This window comes from Hylobates moloch, unplaced genomic scaffold (genome assembly GCF_009828535.3).
Source record: "Hylobates moloch isolate HMO894 unplaced genomic scaffold, HMol_V3 SCAFFOLD_8, whole genome shotgun sequence".
NCBI classification, from domain to species: domain Eukaryota; kingdom Metazoa; phylum Chordata; class Mammalia; order Primates; family Hylobatidae; genus Hylobates; species Hylobates moloch.
In genome coordinates this window covers 42,524,076-42,545,902 of record NW_026652283.1, presented here as the reverse complement: position 1 = coordinate 42,545,902, position 21,827 = coordinate 42,524,076, and the positions used below count along the sequence as shown (strand labels likewise).

At 42.3% G+C, this 21,827-nt stretch overlaps 1 protein-coding gene across 7 annotated transcripts in view; it reads right to left on the bottom strand.

Annotated features, from left to right (window-relative positions):
- Positions 1-21,827, bottom strand: part of NFYC (nuclear transcription factor Y subunit gamma) — a 79,204-nt gene that overhangs the window by 7,195 nt on the left and 50,182 nt on the right. For all 7 annotated transcript variants that reach the window (XM_032160434.2, XM_058442061.1, XM_032160440.2 and 4 more), the window contains 5 exons: positions 17,222-17,293; positions 14,824-14,937; positions 11,295-11,390; positions 6,226-6,399; positions 1,462-1,620 (listed from right to left, as the gene is read on the bottom strand). In XM_032160434.2, coding sequence (XP_032016325.1) covers positions 1,462-1,620; positions 6,226-6,399; positions 11,295-11,390; positions 14,824-14,937; positions 17,222-17,293 — 615 coding nt within the window. The remainder of the gene's footprint in view (positions 1-1,461; positions 1,621-6,225; positions 6,400-11,294; positions 11,391-14,823; positions 14,938-17,221; positions 17,294-21,827) is intronic.

Sequence of the window (21,827 nt, the reverse complement as noted above, 5' to 3'; positions counted from 1 at the left end):
GCAATCCATGGGTATCGTAAGCACACGTGAGAGAGGTGGACAAAGAGACATACACACTCCACCTTCCTAAGCTTTCTCTTGGCCTATTACTATGTTAACTTCAGATGAAGAACAATTCCTAAACTGATCTAAGGATACTTTTAGAGTTATTTTCACAGAGGAAGTGGTTAACCAGGTCTACCTGAGTTTCTATACCTGCCTACGTTTCATTTATGACAAAAATGGCAAAGGGCAGGGAATAGAAGGACTGCTCTGTTTCACTCACTTTCCAGTTTTGGGGGGTCAAAATGACCAATGTACAGACTGCAAGTGTTAAGACAAGGACATGTTTTACAAAAGAAGGAGTACAAATAAAAAAGCCAACAAATCTAAGAAATGAAATCCCTCAAGGCACACAGGAAGCAGCAGTCCACAGTAAAGGAGTGGATAAGTTATATGAAAGCCAAAAATACACTTTGCTGCAGGCTCCACTGGGAACTGACTCATGAATATGCAACAAGTGTATTTATGGCCTTCCCTATACGCCTCCCTCTTATCCTCTGCTAATCAAATACAGGACTGCCTCACAGGGCCTTTGGGCCTTGGCATGGGTAGTGGTTACAATGATTTCCCTGAATAGGTGGAATGAGGGGAAATTGAGAGGAGCTGCCCAATTGTGGTGAACCTGAACCTAGATTAAAGGAAGGCAGGGAACAAACACAGTGAAGCAAGTTGTGGTCAGGAACACTGGGCATATAGGTTAAAAACAAAACAAACACACACACGCATATATATAAATAAGTACTGAGGGCTGGGTGTGATGGCTCACGCCTGTAATCCCAGCACTTTTGGGAGGCCGAGGCGGACAGATCACCTGAGGTTAGGAGTTAGAGACCAGCCTGGCCAACATTGTGAAACCCCGTCTCTACTAAAAATACAAAAATCAGCTGGGCATGGTGGCACGTGCCTATAATCCCAGCTACTCGGGAGGCTGAGGCAAGAGAATCGCTTGAATCTGTGAGGCGGAGGCTGCAGTGAGCTGAGATCAAGCCACTGCACTTCATCAGTCTGAGTGACAGAGCAAGACCTGTCTCCAAAAAAAAGTATTATGCATGCGTGTGATAGATATCTGTATCTATATCTGTATCTATATATATAAAGGTGTGTGTGTGTGTGTATATATATATATCAAGGTATAGATATATATATATCAAGGTATAGATATATATATATCAAGGTATAGATATAGATATATCAAGGTATAGCTATATATATATCAAGGTATAGATATAGATATATCAAGGTATAGATATAGATATATATATATCAAGGTATATATAGAGATACATATATATATATCAAGGTATATATATCTATCTATATATGTATCTATATATATCTCTCTATATATGTATCTCTCTCTCTATATATAAGTATTTCCTTCTATAAAGTTGTAAAGACAGACCTCAGGGCAGGACTCACCGGAATCTGCTGGATCTCTCCTGTGTTAGTGATGATCTGCTGCATCACCTGCATGGTCTGTCCAGTGCCACTCTGGGCCTGTTGGGCTTGACCCTGTGGCTGGGCCTGGACAATCTGCACCTGCTGACCTTCTCCAACCTGCATTGTCACAGGTGTGGTCTGAAAGGAAGAGTTATGAGAATGCTGCATGAGTTCAGGCTCAGAGCCCACAGGACTACCGAGAGGTTAACAACGAGCAATGTGCCGGGAGGAAACCCTCTCCATGAATGCCTAAACTCATCTCAATACTAGTAATAACCTCCAGAGTCCTCTGGGTTTACAGTATTGCTGAAGTTACTCTCCAAAACGAAAGAAAAACCGAAAATATTTTTAGGCTCACAGTACAAACATTTGCATGGGTCCCAAACATAAATCTCTGTGCCCCAAATGCTGCAACTTTTCACAGCCCCTTTAGTGATAAGGCTACACTACAGAAAAAAATCAAAAGGAACCATGACAGTTTATTTCAGAAATAGCCAAAGTCAAGTCTGGGGCAGGTGAATTTGGAAGGTAACATTAAATGGAAAGGGTAAGTATGAATTTATTTAGTTCAGGGTCATGTGCTCTTTCTTAGGCATGTAAGACATTGAAAGAAAAAGCACAGGGGTGCATCTCCGAGGCTGGCCCTAGTGCGCACTGGCTCTCACCCCATTCAAGCTGCAGAGCAATTCCTGCCCACACTGGCCAGATGGCTGCTCTGGACCACAGGAGAGCAAACACTGCTAACTTACTGGGCACTGTTAAGACACAGACTCTTAACTAAGTCTACCCCTAATTAATAGAATTTAAGAAAGCAAGAACTCTAACTTTCTAAAAATAGCAATCTTGGATTTAAGAAATTTCTGACTGATGTGTATGACTTGGCAGATTCTGTCTCTCACACACAATGGTTGTAGTCCTATGAAATGTACTCTTTTGAGACGGTAAAGACACAAGCTGCCAAAAGGGTCAATTATTCTTTCAAATCTCAAAACTTTAGTACTACTTGTGACTTTTACTACAGGTTACCTGGAGCAGTGAGCCTATCTGGGCTCATCTGGTGGTGGTAGTGATGGGGGGTGGTGGGGGTGTGGGCGTGGGTGGAGCCTTTTAAACTACAACTGTACACCCAATCCCTGACTTGAATTCCATCACTATCTCTCCTCACTTTGAATTAATCACCTCAATAAGAAGACTATGGAATTCTCAATGAATCATAAACTTCAACTGATGTTGCTATTCTGATGTTCTTAATTCTGACTGCATAGGTTACTGAAAATTACAACTATGCATCCAAAGTTACAAGGGAAGGGGATGTGTTCTGGGAACGACAGATGAGATGCAAGGGATTACTAAGGAGAAATTACTATAAACCGGAGGAGGGCAGAAAAGAAAGACGACAGAGTGTTCTAAAAGTACATGCAGTGGGCTAGGCTAACAGAAAACATCTCTTCCATTCTTGTACAACAATTTTCAACTCAGCCTATTCCCAACCTCCAGAAATAAGTTTCCAATTTATGACAGAAAACACAGGATTAATTTTACCAAAATACACATTCTTTCCAACTCTGCTTTAATACATATGCATTCTGTCCTACAAAGGATACTTGCACTCAACTTGAAATAGCCATCACTACGGGTCCAGGGAGGTGTGACACAGCACAAGGCCACCCTGAAGCAGCAAGATGGTGAAAGAACAGACAGGAAATGCTGGGAAGGACCAACTTCACCAACCTCACAAGGCTTATCAGCTCCAAGCTGAGCACATCTGGGTTGGCAGAGAAGAGCATAGATGAAATTCTCGCTGACTAAAAAGAAATGCATGCTGCCAACTCATCACTGTACTATATCAACCCAATTTTCCCAAGAGGATTTCCAAGGTATTTCTAAATCATTTCAGGAAAATGAGGGCTTGTGTTAGCATGGCAGCTGTCAAATCATGTATGGTGTGCCCTGCTGTCAGGGCACAACAGCCACGAGCTTCTTAGGATGATCAGCCAATCACAGCCTGCCCTTGGCAGACTCCCTCTAAGTTCACTCTGTAAAGGGATAAAGTCTTTGGCAGGTGAAGCTTTCACCACTGCAGAGGCACAAGCATTAGCCAAAGAAGGTCCCTTAGGCGTCATGACACAGTCGAGGCCTTGAGGCAGTGACTGAGCAGCCATTATCTTTGAACCCTCCTGCCTAGCAGTGTCTGGCATAGAACAAGCACTCAATACATTTTTGTTATATGGATAAGTAAAATGTGCAGAGAATAAATCATAAAATCATAATTACCTTTTTTTTTTTTTTTTTTGAGATAGTCTCACTCTGTCACCCAGGTTGGAGTGCAGTGGCACAATCTCAGCTTACTGCAACATCTGCCTCCCAGGTTCAAGAGATTCTCCTGCCTCAGCCTCCTGAGTAGCTGGGACTACAGGCGTCCGCCACCACGCCCAGCTGATTTTTGTATTTTTAGTAGAGATGGGGTTTCACCATATTGGCCAGGCTGGTCTTGAACTCCTGACCTTGTGATCTGCCCACCTTGGCCTCCCAAAGTACTGGGATTACAGGTGTGAGCCACTATGCCCAGCCATAATTACTTATTTTTAATTTTAATTCTCTGTGTGTTTGTTTTTGAGACAAGGTCTTGCCGTGTTGCCCAGGCTGGTCTCCAACTCTCGGGCTCATGCGACCCTCTTGCTTTGGCCCCCCCAAAGTGATGGGATTATAAGTGTGAGCCACCGCACCTGGCCAAATCATAGTTACTTAAATCTACCTCCTAACTGGGCATGGTGGCTCATGCCTGTCATCCCACCACTGTGGGAGGCCAAGGTGGGAGGACGGCATGAAGCCAGGAGTTTGAGACCAGCCTGGGAAACATAATGAGACCCCATCTCCACAAAAAAATTAAAAATCATCCAGGTGTGGTGGCACATGCCTGGGAGTCCCAGCTCCTTGAGAGGCTGAGGCAGAAGAACTGCTTGAGCCCAGTAGTTTGAAGCTGCAGTAAGCTATGATTGTGCTACTACACTCCAGCCTGAGTGACCAAGTGAGAACTTATCTTTAAAAAAACATCAATCAATCAATCTACCTCCACCCCATTTTTTTTTTCTTCTAGGCAAACTCAGCTCCTTATTAGAATATACAAGGCTGTCAAGGATGTGTTTACTATCTATCTTTCCGAACTTGCCTAGATGGTCCCCTACACTGACTACTTTCCCACGGCCCCCTGTACTGTTTCTCACCTCTGAGCCTCTGCCTGTGCTGTGCCCTCTACTGGCAATACCACCCTTTCCCACTTTCTTTGATTAATTTCCACTGTTCCCCAAGACTCATATTATTCCCTTCAGAAACATTATCTGACCACCTCCTTCACATCTTTCTTAGCTACTCATCCCTTTTCCTATATATATATACACACACATATACATATATACACACACATATAATACACACACACATATATACATATATACACACACACACACACACACACACACACACATATATATATATATATTTTTTTTTTGAGACAGGATCTTGCTCTGTCACCCTGGCTAGAGTACAATGGCACAATCACAGCTCACTGTAGCCTTCAGCTCCTTGGCTCAAGCGATCCTCCCAACTCAGCCTCTTAAGTAGCTGGGACCATAAGAGCATGCCACCATGGCTGGCTAATGTTCTGATGTTCTGGTAGAGACGGGGTCTCACCATGTTGCCCAGGCTGGTCTTGAACACGTGGGCTCATGCAATCCTCCTGCCTTGGCCTCCCAAAGTGTTGGAATTACAGACATGAGCCACCACATGCCCCTGCCTTATTTTTTTTAATTAAAGAAAAGGTCTTGCTGTGCTGCCCAGGCTGAAGTGCAGTGGCATGATCCTACCTCACTGTAACCTCAAACTCCTGGGTTCCTCCCACCTTGGCCTCCCAAAGTGTTGGGATTACAGGCATGAGCCACTGCACTGAGCCAAGGTACTTCTTTTAATGTGTTCCTATAACACCCTGTACACATTCCCACGTGGTGGTACAACCTTTAAGTATTTGTATCCCCAACTAAATTGTGAATTCCTTGAAAATAAGGACTGTTTTATTCATGCTTGTATTCCCAATACATAGTACAGAACTTTACCCTCAGAGGATGCTCAGTGTTTGATGAATAAATAATGATTGACAGAGAATTTGGATTCAGAGCTCATAGTACAGAGTTCTCTGCAGCCTCACATGACCCCCAACAAACATGAATGCTACTGCTCTCAACACTACCACTGGGGAGAGAAAGAGTCCTCTGATTACTATCGTAAAAAGATAAGGTCACTTGACACAAATATGGGACAGAGAAATGACAGGGAGAAGGAGTATGCAACCTGGCAATGATACCTAATCTCTCCCTTTAAGGGCACAAATTCCACTTCTGACACAGACACACAGACAGCAGGCATGGAGTTCACTTTAGCACCTCTACTCTTCATAAGGCATTTCAGACATTTTTTTTTTCCTTCTAAAATTTCTGAGCTAATAGGGATCCTGGAGAACATACTGTCCAGTACACTTTCCTCATTTGACCTTTGAGAAAAACAGGTCCAGAGAGATTAGGGTAACATCTCACCCCAGTAGCTGAATCTGGGGAAAAGTTCCAGTTTCCAGACTTTAAATCCAGTGCTCTGTAATGATCTGGCTGCCTCTCTGCCCTCATCAAGCTCTGCCCATCCAAAAACCTAAGGGGCACTGTCTTGCTGGATGGGCATCCTCAGCAGCTCACAGACCTGGCCCTGCTGAGGCTGTGCGATGATGATCTGCCCAGGCTGGATGGTGGTCGTGGAGCTGGTGGTCTGCTGACCTTGCTGCTGGCCCTGGACTTGGACAGCGGTGGGCTGCTGAGCCAGCGTGAAATAGTACTGGACTGGCTCGGCAGGAGTTACAGATTGGCGCACCTCCTCCTGTTGGGTGGAAAGAGAGACAGGTAAGAGGAAAAGAACTGACTCAGCAGCCGCCACAGTGAATTTCCACTCTTCCCCCAAACAGGCTATGTGCAGTTGCCTGCTGAATGCTGAGCTCTCCACATTTGAAGCCAAAGGAAAGTGGAATTCAAAGAGACCAGTTATGCTAAATCAAACTAAAAATAACAGATCCTATAGGCTTCACAAAACATACAATTTCTGAAGTACGAAATAATCACCCATTGCATGATGAGTTGCAAACGGGCAAATAAGTACCATAACTAAAAACCACGCACCAGCAGTGCTTGTCAGTAAATGCTGTCAAGTCCTGTGATCTGAGAACAGTGCTAATTACAAGCGTTGGGAAGATGCTACCCAAACATCATGCCTCTCAGGCCTGGTCCCAGTCTCCCAAATATGCAGCGCTCTTCTCATTTTATCCCCACCACTTCAATGGGGACAGAACAGGTTAATGGGAAACAGGGCTTTTCCTGAGCTGAAATTTCAGGATCGAGAGCACTGGTAGGCAAGTACCCAGCTTTTCACAGCTTGTTGAAAGATCTGTGGTCACTGAGGGCATGTCTATCCAGTGTCACATGTGGTTCTGGTTGTACTTAGCCACAGAAGCGCAACCCAGGGGGCCTGATGGACAGCTCTCCACTGGGGTACTGCCTTGGCTGATTAGGGAGGTCGCATTCTGTCCGATCTGCGGAGTGGAGACTGTTCCTTCTTCAGCTGATGTTTTCCATGGCAGAAGGAGTAAACAACCCTCTCCCAGCCACCTTGAGCTCACAGCTGAGAGTGTAGGATGTTTACACACACTACAGCATGGTTATAGCCCACAGGGTCCTGGGTTGGTCAGCCCCTGACCACTGACACAGAACGGCGTCTGATCCGGAGTGACCTGTGTGACGCATGGTGCCCCTGCCTGGGACAACAAAAACAATAAAAACACAGAACCACTTGGGCTGACTGAGTAAAAATATTAGCTAAATTTACTCATGTCCTTATTCAGGGCAAAGTTTGCCACATTCCAGAAAAGAGGAAAAGACACTTCTTAGATGTACACAGACCCTGTGGATTGCCTCAAACTCCCCAAAGTAACATTTACAAAGCTGGTATTGACCCCATCCCCACACTATGTTAGGTGCCCTGAACTGTGCTTCCAAAGTACTGTCCTCATAGTATACATTTTTGCACTTGCATGTCAAATTAACTGTCTGTTCTACTAAAATGTTAAGCACCATGAGGGCAAAGCCTAGCTCTCTCTTGCTCTCTGCTATCCCCTGCGTTCCCAGGTAGGCACTCAATAAGTGCTTGCTGAACGATGAATGGATTTAGACAGGCAGTTAGAGGCAGGAAAGTACTTCTCTGAATCCAACTTGGTGGTATGACAAATTCTCTTAAACCCATCAGCTGTTACCAACAGAAAAAAGTAGTCTCTAAACTCTCTTTTGGTACCTCTAGGACTCTGTGGCCATAGTGTGAGGAAGCAGCTAGTGTCCCCTATGGAACAGAGCTGAGTATCCTTTGTTTGCCTGATGTCTGGGGGCTAGGATACTAAAACTAGGACTGCCAGTATCTAGCCCCTGAGAAACATGGGTCTCTGCATGACATGTTACTTGACAGCCATCTACCCAGCTTAGGGAGGTACCTGTAACATTCTGGGTTTCTAAGTTAATATATGAACTGACTTTTTAGGTTAATATAGTCTGTGCTTCAGACACAAATAGTTTTAACCCTCAATATGATTATGCTGAGGCAGAAGGAAAAGGAGATTCCCTTTTATTTTCATCTAGGTCTCAATTTCCACAACAATTTAAAAATGGCAACGTCAACTCCATTTCAACCCCAACTTATCATCATTATAAACAAATGTCAGCCTGGAAACTAGGTCTTGGCTGTGGCAAGGCTAAAATACTGATACCTTTTGCAGCCAAGAAACAGAAGCCAACTGCTCTTTGCAAAGCTGTTGAAGTAGGTTCAAGGTACTTGTGTTCCACTGAGATCTCCCTTCTTATTTTACAAAAAGCACAAATCACTGAAATCCAGAGCTAACTTGGAAAAGCTCTTGGGTAATGAGAGGGTATACAGGAATGAGAGCCCCAGAACCAGCTGTGTAGGAAGCTAGGCAGCAGGGAGACACCTGCATTTTCTAGCCGTGACCTGTGATTGTTTAGTCTCCAGTTATCACCGACTACAGCTGATCTAGTATTGAATATGATCTTTTTGTCAGACAAAAAGCAAACCCTTTAAAAACCCCTTCCAGAACCCAAAATATCTCTTGCCAAAAGCTGTGAGAGCAGTAAAGAGCTCCTCCTATGCTGCTTACTATATCCTCTTAAACTGTTTATGAACTAGACAGTATCTAGGACACTGTGAGAATCAAATGGAGGCACCTAGGTTTGTGTTGTTAGGACAAGGCACAACTGTTCTCAAATCATTGGAATGGAAGAAGGCATATCTTAAGGCTCTTCTGCATTATGAAGACTCATTCTGCCAATGGAGGTCAAGCTAGCAAGGAAATGATTATGCTTGGTTTAAAGAAATGGGTGAAAAGATAATGACATTTCAATGGGCAGGAACTTTCAACTCATAGCTTTAGTGGGGCAGAAGTCAGGCCTCAACTACCTCCTACCTTCAAATAATCTTTACTTGCTTCTCTGAAGAACAAGCAAAACTCTCAAGTATCTTTGAGAAGTCAGGGCCTCGGACTCACAATTCAATATTTCTGACTAGTTCCTTTTCCCAGCAGTGCGAGGTTGCCCCAAGTGGCAGAACAATGCTTTAATGACTGGATCAATCCAGAATGGGGCACTTGCTCAACTTTAGCAGCGGCCTCCCCAACTACAGGGCTTGCTCTTGGAATCTTTTCAGAAGCTGAGACTGACGAACAGTGCCAGAGAAGAGCAGCATCACATCCTAGGGCCATCTCTACAGTGTTGTGCAGCCAGCCCTGACTGGAAAAAAGTACATTCACTTTAGTAGCAAGAGTGAACTGCTGCCTCCTTCAGAAAGGGTGGGTTTTGGAGAGTAGGCGTTTTAAAGGACTTTAGGAAGTGCCAGCCAATTTGGAGCCTGGGAAAACTTCGTGTCTACAGAGGATTAAAAATGCTATCTTAGAATTTCAGGCCAGCTTTCAGCAATCTCAACCTTTCAAAGGCCAGGCGGCAGCTGTCCCGAATACGATGCCAATCAATGCCTTGAACACCTACAAAGAACTAAATCCAAGCAACAAGAAGCTGTTTCAGCTAGACACACTTTAAAAGCAGATGGACCATAGCATTTCGAGTCTGGCTAAGATGGAATAAGGAGCTGTATGACACCCCGAGAGACCCAGAAGCACTGAGGAATTTGGAGGAACTGACAAAATGTGACCCTTCTCTCCAGCCAGTGTATTCAGCAGGCAGCCCATAGAAAACAAGGAGTTAGCACAATGAGAGCGAGCAAGGCCTGATTTCATCACAGAGCTCACTATCTTGTTTTAAAGGGGGCTTCTGATAGACAAAAGGAGAAAACAATTTCAACAAGGAAAGCGGGTGTATGATACTCTTCGTTCTGAAGGAAGATAAATGGCCTGAGTTCTTGTTGTTGTGACTTCTGAGAGAGGAGGGAAGACCCCCAAGAGGAGGAATTGAGCCTGTGGGCACAAACCTGCAATGTTTCAAAGCCGATGCGTAGCTGGGGACGACCGTGGCAGCCTGCCGCTGTAAACATCCGACTGAAAGCTCCTCTGAACACCTTACAGCTTCCAGTCAAGGATGTTTACAGTAGCAAAGACTGCCCAGAAAGAACGGAGACGCAGTGAGGCACACCCTACTCTAGCAAGGAGGTGACAGAGGGCTTGCTAATCCAAAGGCCCTCATGCAGGGTCAGAATTACAAATGTTCATTAGGATGCCCACTTCTCCTAGACTTTCTCTGACTGGTTATTAATACAGGCTGGGATGGGGAGAATGGTTGTCACTGAATGACTACTTCTAAGGATAATATACTATGAAACAATTCATTAAAAATAAAGTTTTATATAACAAAGCAAGCAGAACAAGGCAGAGCTTTGCTCCTGTGAGATTCTGCCACTATTTCCCAAGTGGCACCTAGTGAATCATGCAATCTACAAGCTTAAAACAATGAGCCCTAAAGGACAGAGGTCTATTACAATCACAATTAAGAGCTATATGCACCCAAGGTGCTGAAAAAACAACTAGTGTGACCTTTGGAGAGGGGCAGGCAGAAGAGAGGGGAAGGCAGACATTCATATTCTTTCTTGTGATTGCTTGGAAAACAGCTCAAGTGGTGGTTCTCAAATCTGGTTGCACATTAAAAGCATCCAGGGAGTTTTAAAAGGTACTGATGCCTGGGCTCCATCATGAGATTCTGATTCAGCTGATGTGGGTTAGAGCCTGGGCTGATATTTTTAAAACCCCAACAGGTGATTCTAGTGTGCAGTCAGGGCACTATATAAAGATATAAAGAACCACAATATAGAGGAAGAGAAAACATAGTCCATTCACTCCAAATACCACTGTGCACACAGAGAAGCTGTTTCTTAAAAATCTAAAATCTATAACTTTCTGGGAATATTCTCCTATCCCAGATGAAGAGCTCTGATAGACTTCCTAAGATAACTTGAAATGAGCTTAACTTTACCATTTGTAACTAAAGTCTTTCATTTTCATTTTGTCTATTTTCACTGAAATACCACTTCAGAGGCACTGAGTTAAAAGTATCCAGAAACGAGTAACAGAAGGAGATGTTAAGAATGAATCTGGTCTAGAAACGAGGAGCAAAAGGAATAGCAAATGACTTGTGCTGAGAGAGGAGAAGGAGCGTATCTGACACCAGTATGCAAAGCGCTCTTCAGTCAGCAGCAACTGCAATGCCTTTACAGCTCACCTGACGCTTTGGAGGTTTCAGTTCATCTCTTGGAACAATATCGATGAGAAAATCAAACTGATCAAATTTTGTAATTGCCATGGCGATATCATTTCTCTGTAACAAAGAAAAGTGATGTGAAAAATTAGCCTGGGGAGAAACTAGTTCACTTGGCTTTATACCCTCCAAGTAAGGTAAGAAGACTTTTAAGCCAAACTAAACACCTATGGGCAAGTCTACAGCTGAAATAAGCACAGCCAAACTCATATACTTTAAATGATCAGACCTGGTGGACAACCATCAACAAAAAGGAAAGAGATACATGTAACTCGCACTGTAAAATGGGATATCTGAGCCTCCAACCACTGCTACTCCTGCTTGATCCTCTCCCCGCGATTTTCAAATTACAAACCTAGTAATCTCAATTGGTAGGTTTCTGGTCATTCTGTGGGTTAGCAAAATTAGGTTTATAATCTTTTTAAGGCCCTAAATAATATTTTCTCTTTGGTTCACAAGTAGTTATAATCTATTTTGGATTTCTTAGGTAAAATCCTAATTCAATAATTTTTTGCAACATTTTCAAGTCACTGGATCTATATACACTAAGTTCTCACAAGCTATGATTTTTATTTGGGAATTCTAAATTACAATACTTAAACCATGGGTTTATCATTGCAGTTTTGAATTCCCAAATAAAAACCATAGCTTGTGAGAATTCTGATATTCATAGTTTGTGCTATGAACAGCAGCAGGAGAGGTCAGAGAACACAGGAGTCAGAGGGCTAATGATACTGAAACCAAGACCTGCTCTAATCGGGGTTTCTCTCCAAGTGTGATACTTCCTTTCTTTGAATAATAAAATTAAAAGATTTTTACTAAAACCCAACATAGTATGTATAGTTAAGATTTGTGTTACTTTACTAAAGATTTAAAGCAAAAGGAAAAACAATATGAAAAAACACTGAACTCTAGTGAATGATATGCATGTTAAAGTATTTGGGCAAAGTAAACTTTACAATGCACTTAAAAACAGATTACCTGAAGGATGGATAGAGGGATAAATAGATATGGGAATAAAATAAGCATAGTAAAATGTTTATGGTAGAATCTAGAATGTAAGTATACAGGTATTCACTGTAAACTTTGCTTATGTTTGAAATTTTTCATAATAAAATGCTGGGGAAAATGTTAACACACTAACAGAAATCCTTAGCAAACTCTATATACCACACCTTAAAAGGTGACTCATCAGACAAAACGGGAGGGGATGGAAATTTTTTTTCTTTCCCTTGTATCTGTGATGGCCCCAAGCCTCTGAAATGCAAAACTCTAGTCCATCCTTCTTGCCAACCACCAGCTTGACGATAAACCCTCTCAACTGAAGCAGGGCCCATCTTAAGACTGCCAGAACTCATTTAAGATGACTACAATATAGCGTCATATTTTTTGATGTCATCTACTCAATCTATCTAAATGGCTCATTTATTGATGGAATAAAAGTGGAAAAAGAAAAATAATAAACATCTCCAGCATATAATAAAATGTTCTAGAGTATTTTGGAAACATAGATATACTTAAGTTGGTCTTCCTAAAATTTTTATTTTGCTTTTTAAATTCCCTGAGGCAGGAGGATCGCTTGAGCCAGGAGTTTCAAGACCAGCTCTGGGCAACATAGTAAGGCCTCATCTCTACTACAACAACAACAACAACAACAACAATTTTAAGCCAGATATGGTGGCACGCACCTGTAGTCTCAGCTACTTGGGAGGCTGAGGTGGGAGGATCACTTGAGCCCAGGAGGTCGAGGCTGCAGTGAGCTGTGATTGCGCCACTGCACTCTAGCCTAGGCCACAGAGTGAGACCCTGTCTCAAAAAATAAAAAAGGAATATAGAAAGTTCCTTCTAGCCCTTTCCAGTCAATATCCTTCCCCCACACTCCCCTAAATCTGGGCAACCACAACTCTGATTTCTATCACTATAGGTGGTAATAATGCATTGTATCATGCACTATGTAATTTTTTCCCTCTGGTTCCTTTTGTTGACGTAGTATCTTTGAGATTTATCCATGTTGTATGGAGCAATGGTTTGTTTCTTTTTATTGCTGAGGAGGAATCCATTTCATCAATACCTCAGAATTTGTTTATATATTCCTATACTGATGGACACTTGAGTTGTTTCCAGTTTTGGGATAGTATAAACAAGGTTGTTAAGAGCATTTTTATATAAGAATGGCTACAGTTCTTTTGGGTACATACCTAGGAGTGAAATGGCTGGGTTACAGAGTAGGGGGATATGTTTATCAGAAAATGTCAAATATTTTTTCAAAGTGACTGTACCACTTTAGATTCTGACCAGCAATATATGAGTTTCAGACACTCCACTTCCTCACCAACTGCGGTATTGTCAGTCTTTTTTATTTTAGGTATTCTAGTGGGTGTAAAACAGTACCTCACTGCGGTTTTGTATTTCCCCAATGACTAATGATGTTGCACATCTTCTCATGGGTTTATTGGGCATTTGTTTATCTTTTTTTCCGAAGGTCTATCCAAGTGTTTTGCCCTATTTTATTTTCTAATCTGAACTGATCTTTAAGGGAGCTTTAACTGGATCTCTCTGGATCCACAGACTAACTTCAAGGCAACCTAAATTTTGTGACTTCAACATGCGTATCATTTATTGGAGCTCCGTATTTTTTGCTTTAAAACTTTCATATAGTAATGTACACAAATCCTAACTTTATGCCACATTGACAAGCTATACTAGAATGCAGGCTTCTCACAAATAAGGATTTTTGTCTGTTTTGTATATTGTTAATCCCCAGAGCCTAGAAAAGTGCCTGGTACATTGTGGGTGTTCAGTAAGTATTTTTAGAATAAATGAATAAACACATGCATTTTCTACTTTGTAGGTAAAGGGAAACAAGAAGAGAAAATAATTTACTTTCTTGGCTTCATTGTTAAAATACTGCCACTGTTTTATACTTGTTACACTCTTCTTGTATCTGGGAAATCTTTCCTCTAAGAGCCAGGGCTTGGCTATAGGGTGAGGGTTTCTAGAGTCAATGACCAAGGGCTCTGCATACGGTATGAATGTGGATTTGCTAGGTTAAAATTAAAATTAAAAAAAAAAAATAGATGAAGAAGAAGAAAAGGACTCCCAGGAAGGCCTACAAGGAACAAAAAGCCTAATGAAGCTAGTGAAACTGATGATACTTCCTGGAATCTCTCAAGGCTCCCAACCAGAAGTTGTTTACGCTTGGAAACAGGTAAATACTCTATCACTTGAGCCTCTGTTTATAGTGAGGGCTCACCAAGGGAAAAGAGTTCAGTCACTAAGCTGTGAAAACCAGGAGAGAATTGATTAAGATTTTTGGTGGAGAAACACAATCACCATGGCTAAAAGGTATGTCTGCCTCCCAACAGTGGAGATGCCAATTACATGTCAGCTTGATAGAGGCCTAAAGGAGAACAATCTGGTCCAAAGCCACGCAGGAGAACAGGCAAAGGCCGTTGCTTACCGCAGTTTTCCTAATCTAAGTCTGCAATAATACCTGTAGAGTCCGGCGCTTGTTATCTTCTGTGTGAATCCAGGCTCGAAGAGTCAACTCTGTGATAAAAATCTGGGCTGCCTTGGCAAAGAGTACAGGCGCTTCTGCACTGATCATCTGTAACAGACACAGGCCCTCCTTGTCAATCACCAGCAAGTCATTCAAACCAGTGTGTCTCTTGCCTCATTGCTTGGCATGGGACTATGGGGCAAGGGTCAAAAAATGAGGTGGTATGCTCAAGAGATTCCAAGGTAAAATAAATCCATGAGTGGGAACAAAGCAGGTAACAGGGAGAAAGAATACTTATCTAGCACATACTATGTGCCAAACCTTGTGCAAGGTGCTTTCTTACTCTTATAATAGCCTTTCAAAGAAACTAGGGTTCAAGAGAGATGAAGTGACTTGCCCACAGCCATAGAGCCAGTAAGTGGCAGGGTTTACGTTCTAATCCAAGGAGAAACAATATGAGGAAGGAGAATGAGCTTGAAAGCCAATGGATTTGGATAAAATTGCAGGCTTCCCATCCTTTTGGGCTTTTTCACGTACTGAAAAAGAGGATAACCTTCCAGTTTTATTGTGGCAATCAAATGAGATAATATAGGTACCCAGCCCAGGGCTTGGCACATAGGAAGTGCTCAAGCCATATAAACTTCCTTGATGTGTCTGATTTCAAAGTTGAAGCTCTTGGTCAAACAAGGTTCTAAACCTTTGGTGAGGTAGTCTGTGTAGGATACAGCCAAAGAAAGAGCTCTAGAGTTAAAGCAGCAGCAGATGGGAAATGGGATCTTGGTCCTATCACTCTGGGTGAGTCACTTAACCTCTTTGTGTCTATTTCCATTATCTGTAAAATGGAACTGATAATTCTTATATCAAATCTCACAGGGCTACTGTGAGGAAGAAAGGAACTAATAAAAGGGAAAATTACTATCAATTGTTAGCTTTCTGTGAAAATACAAAAGACTATTAATTTTGAGTGGTAAAGAGACAGAGTTCCTCTTTCTCTGAGATCTGTAATGGAGATGGACTCCTAGGAATACAGAAATGGCCAAGCCCACACAAACCCTCTCACAAGTATTATTCATGTAAAAGAAACTCACAGATCAAAAGGTTAGAGCAGGTAGAATATCATTATCAAAAATTTCTTAAGAGTTCAGATCAACAAACTATGTAAGATGCTAAGATGATGGCACTGTCCTGTTGATTTGATGATACATGTATATACTACACTGTGAAAGGAACTGTGAGATATCAGCTGGGCATGGTGGCTCATACCTAATCCTAGCACTTTGGGAGGCTGAGGCTGGAGGACTGCTTGAGCCCAGGAGTTCGTGACTAGCCTGGGCAACACAGTGAGATCCTGTCCCCTGCTCCAAAAGACATTAAAAATTAAGCCAGACAGGCCGGGCGCGGTGGCTCACGCCTGTAATCCCAGCACTTTGGGAGGCCGAGGCGGGCGGATCACGAGGTCAGGAGATCGAGACCATCCTGGCTAACACGGTGAAACCCCGTCTCTGCTAAAAATACAAAAAAATTAGCCAGGCGAGGTGGCGGGCGCTTGTAATCCCAGCTATGCGGGAGGCTGAGGCAGGAGAATGGCATGAACCCCCAGGGGGCGGAGCCTGCAGTGAGCCAAGATGGTGCCACTGCACTCCAGCCTGGGCGACAGTGAGACCCCGTCTCAAAAAAAAATAAAAAAAATAAAAAAAAAAATTAAGCCAGACATGATGGCACGTGCCTGCAATCCCAGCTACTTGGGAGGCTGAGGTGGGAAGATCACTTGAGCCTGGGAGGTAAAGGCTACAGTGAGCCGTGATTATGCCATTGCCCTCCAGCCTGGGTGACAGAGTGAGACCCTGCCTCAAAAAGAAAGAAAAGGCCACATGCGGTGGCTCACACCTATAATCCCAGCACTTTGGGAGGCAGAGGCAGGCATATCACCTGAGGTCGGGAGTTCAAGACCAGCCTGGCCAACATGGTGAAACCCTGTCTCTACAAAAAATACAAAAATTAGCTGGGTGTGGTGGCGGGCGCCTGTAATCCTAGCTACTCGGGAGTCTGAGGCATGGGAATTGCCTGAACCTCGGAGGCAGAGGTTGCAGTGAGCCAAGCTCGCACCACTGCACTCCAGCCTGGGTAACAGAGTAAAACTCACAAACAAAAAAAAAACCAACATCAACTATTTTTTCAACATCTAAAAAATTTTCAGGATGATCCGTATAGTAACCAAAACTGCTCAATTTTGGCTCACTTAACAATTTTGCACAGGAACCAAATGACAAAGCAACAGACAGTAATTTTTGTGTGTTCTTGTTTAATTAAACTTTGAGCTCTGGAGAAATGAGCAATAACCTACCCATCAATTAGCTTCAATAAGAAATAATAAAAATGAATGTGAATTCACCTTCACATCTTCATCCAGTTTCATAATCTTCTTAATACGAGCCAGTGGGAGTTCCTGTACTCGGAAGTCTTTCTGAAATGAACAACAAGAGATGCATAAATGGTGGGGACAATCAACAGTGTGGTAAAGCATGACAGGCAGTAGGAAACACTCTTAGTCCCTCTCTTCAGGAAGCATATGTTGGGAGAAGAGGTACAGATGAAATGGAGAAAATACAAGCTCCAGAGCAAAATTCTTCTTTACTTAACATATGCAGGTCTTCAAAGAATTAATGAGCTTTAGAAAAAGCTTGGGATGGCCTCTAACAGTGCCCTCATGAAACGTAGCCCTAAGCAATATCTGTTTTTTTTTTCGTCAGCACAACATAGAGGGACATTATGAGCGCCTTCTCTTTTTTCCAAGTCAGTTTACCAGTCTGCAATATGCAGATTAAAATGAGATTTCTGTCTCAGGGGTATTCCTCTAAACTGCCAGTTCCTTCTTCCATTCAGTGACCAAACTGTAACAGCAACGCTGGAGCACTTGACCACAGTGACCTACGGTTCTTTACAACTGATAGTGGCCATTTCTGACATTTGCACTAACCTGACAACAGAAACTGGAGAGGAGAGCTCCTTTCTCATCACAGTAGCAATGGCCTTGTCTCCAAAATTTGTTTCAAGTGGGGGTAGAGGAGTATAGAAAAAGGATGAGGGTGAATTTATCAGCTGCCTTTTAGGAACAGCTGTGTTATTTTTTTCTTAACAAACAAGCCTGAAGTGGGGGAGGACCATATAACTTCACTGTGGATATAATTTAGGAAAGGGCTTTTATAATCAGCACTACTCAATAATTTGAGATTTAAGCCCTTTTTTGTTTTATTTTGAAACTACTGGTATTTAAACGCATGCCCAATGATGGATGCAGTTCTAGGAAAAAAATCAATTTTGAGTTTCAGAGCTGCAATGAAGAGAAAGGTGCAAAGCCAGATATTAGCTAAAATCAGCAAAATCTCTACTGGGACTAGGTGTCAAATGATTGATTCTATAAGTGGTCTGAAATGTGACTCACTAAACCTAATATGCTCACCTGGGAATTTGCATCATCACATTATGGAAGGAGCAGCTATTATTTCAGATTTGATGTAATTAACAAGCATAAGTGAACTTTCTTTTGCAAGACCAACAGAAAATCTCAAATATATGTCAAAAAAAGGTATTTTGGAAAAACATCAACAGTCTTCTCAGAACCTATTTTATGATTACAGAAAGAAAAAATCTATTAGGATAAAATGTACACCAAGACATCTAATTTTTCCATGCAAACCCAACAAGCTGCTTGGCTACCACTCTGTTCTACAAACTTCAAACATCAATTTTTCATCTTTTCCTTTTCCAAATTAGGTATCAACATTTTCCATGAAGCCTCTACTAAAACTAACCCTGGAGTAACAGAGACTTAGAAGTTCAGTTTATTAAAATCTCAACAAAAGGAAATGGTAGCGCAGATTCATTCTATTCTTGTTTTTCCCCTTGCTCTTTCACTTACTGATTCAAGCAACTCAACTAATAGTAAATGTATGATACCTACTACTACGCAAAAAATACACATGTAGGCCAGGCATGGTGGCTCATACCTGTAATCCCAGCACTCTGGGAGGCTGAGATGGGAGAATCGCTTGAGGCCAGGAGTTTGAGACCAGCCGTCAACAAAGTGAGACCCCATCACTCTTTAAAAAAGAAAGAAAAAAAATACACATCTACTCCTACCTTTGAAGAGCTTGTGGTCTGTCAGAGACAGTCACATAAAAACATTATAATCCCCTATCCAATACTGGAGGGGAGGGATCCCCTGCAGGGACACAAAGAAGGACACATTGCTAGGGACAGCTAGCAATGTGGGGCTGGAGGGAGAGCGAGGGATTGGGAAATGTTCCACAAAGGGGATGACATCTGAATTGTGTCTAAGGGATGTTGGGAATTTGCCTGTTGAAAAAGTATGAGAATGTTATTCAGACAGAACAACAAAGAGAGAGATACAAAAAATCACAGCCTATTTAAGTTTTAGATCTATTACCTGAGTACAGAGGAGAGAAGCAGGAAAGAGGATACTGGGTTGGGGCCAGATCCTAAAGAGATTATTTTTTAAAGTTTAATTCCAGAAATCAACCACTGGTCTTCCTTCTTATGTGGCATATCACAGATGATGACACTACACAGAAATGCCAAAGAGAATGCTAGGGATGATCATTCCTTTGGAAAGCCTCCCAGGCTAATACATACAGCACAAGATGATCATAGATTTAGCTCTCTTGCAAGTGTGCTCTTGTTTGGCTTGGCTTTAAATGTAATTTGTACAAGAATGTTCCATGATTACTTAACTAAAGCCCAAAGTTGATAAAAAAGACCTCTTTCCCCAAATTGAAAGAGTAAAATTTTACTCCTTCAATTTCTATTCTTTAATCAAAAGCAACAAAAGTCAAGGATCAAGAGATCATTCCCGCCTTGCAGAGATATAAAATGAGGCAGAAATTTATAATAAGCTCTGCTTTAATCCCCTTCCCAAAGCTTTTCTTTGTGACAAACTATTTTTTCATGTTCCTGAAACCTTGAGATCTCAAGGAGCAGTGTGTAAAAGTGGATCTTGAGGTGTGTGTATGGTTCATCCCTGTTGACAATCACCCAGTTTTCTATAATCCTATCCTAGCTTTCTAGTTACATGTAAGGATTTACCATAAGCTTGTTGGAAAGGGGAGGCCCTCTACAATCAGTAGATTGAGGCCCAGGAAACTTGGATTCATGCTCCCCACTTCACTAGCTACCATGTAACTGAAGTGAGTAACATTTAACTCCTTAACTCCTTTTCCTGATACTGATTCAACTGGAAGAACAGCTGACACATACTCCCCGCTCCCCCAACTTTTGGGAGTTCTATCAGTAAGGCAGAAGAGTAGATTATCTCTCAGAACATTCTCATGCTCCTGACCACTACCAAAGAACTACGTTAAAAATGCTTCCATCTGAAACTGCTGCATTTCAAGACAAATTCAAATCTGAATTCACTCAATGAGAGTTTGGAGACAAAGAAAAGTCAACAGATCTTGGGCTGCACTAAAGAACGTCCAGAGTTTCAAATAATAAAGAGAAACCTTTTCCAGGCCTACCCAGTCAGGCACTCTGGCAAGTCCAAATTCTCAACCCTTTGAAATCAATGATTCTCAATCTTGGGGCTGCAGGTTAGAATCATCTGAAAAGCTTTTGAAAAACAAGATGCCTGAGCTCTCTCCTGGAGACCAACTGAATCAGGAACTCTAGGACAGTGGTCCCCAACCTCAGGAACCAGTTTTGTGCAAGACAATTTTTCCAGAGATGGGCAGGGTGGGCATTAGATTCTCATAAGGAGTGTGCTACCTAGATCCCTCACATGCGCAGTTCACGATAGGGTTCACATTCCTATGAGAATCTGATGCCGCTGCTGATCTGACAGGAGGTGGAGCTCAGGCGGTAATGCCTGCTCACTGGCTGCTCACCTCCTGCTGTGCAGCCCGGTTCCTAGGTTCCTAACAGGCCATGGACCCATACTGGTCTGTGGCCCAGGGATTGGGGACCCCTGCTCTAGTGGGTAGAGTACTGGCATCATGTTTTTTGAAAACTCCCCTTGTGACTATGATCCAAGTGAGAGTTAAGGACTACTGCTTTACGGCCCTGCTACTCAAAGTAAGGTCCTTGGACCAGCAATGGTATCACCTGGGAACTCAAAAGAAAACAGAATCCCAGATTCTGTTCCCAACCTACCACATCAGCATCAATATTTTAAGAAGATCCTCCTTCATGTGGTTCATACAGACAATAAAGTTTGAGAAGCACTGCTCTACAGGAAGGGCTCACACAGCGCAGGACCTGTTTTGTAACAGTCCACCAACCTTCACCACCAAGTTCTTGTTTAAACAGTTATCTGATTTGATTGTAATGTTAGAAATGTCATCACCCAATCAGGAGGCACTGAGGAATGAAAAGATGAAACTGCCAATTAAAAGAAAGTGCCCTAGGCACTCAATTACAGTTAAGTGAAGGCTGAATGGGATGTAAAGAGTAAGTAGAGAATTAGATTTTTCTTTTAGAAATTCAGCATCGTTGCCCACCCGCCCCCAAATCACCTCCATAAAGACAAAGTTAGCTTTCTCTTTCCTATTTTCAAAGAGGCCCAGTGGGGCAAAACTCAACACGAAGAAGTCTGTTATTTACTGTTCCCAGAGCTCTGCTGTGCGGGAATATAGTATTTTACACAATCACTCTGGTGCACAATCATCTTGGTATGGTTTTTAACTCATTTCAATCCCAGCTGACCACCACCTGGATTTATAGACAATTACAGAGCTTTTAAGAGTATGAGAACAAGCTACAATCAAAGATAAATTGCTTTTACGGGACTCAGACCAAAAGGACCTGAGGCCAGTGTTTCCAACACATCATGAAATATATCATCTAGCAAACTTCAATTACTTCTTTTTGAAACAATTTGTGTCCCAGTCTGCGATCACACCTTATGAATATTCTCATAAGTTTTACTTATGATTGGGTAGTTTAAACATAAGGAATTTTTTTCTTTTTAATCTGTTAGATATTTT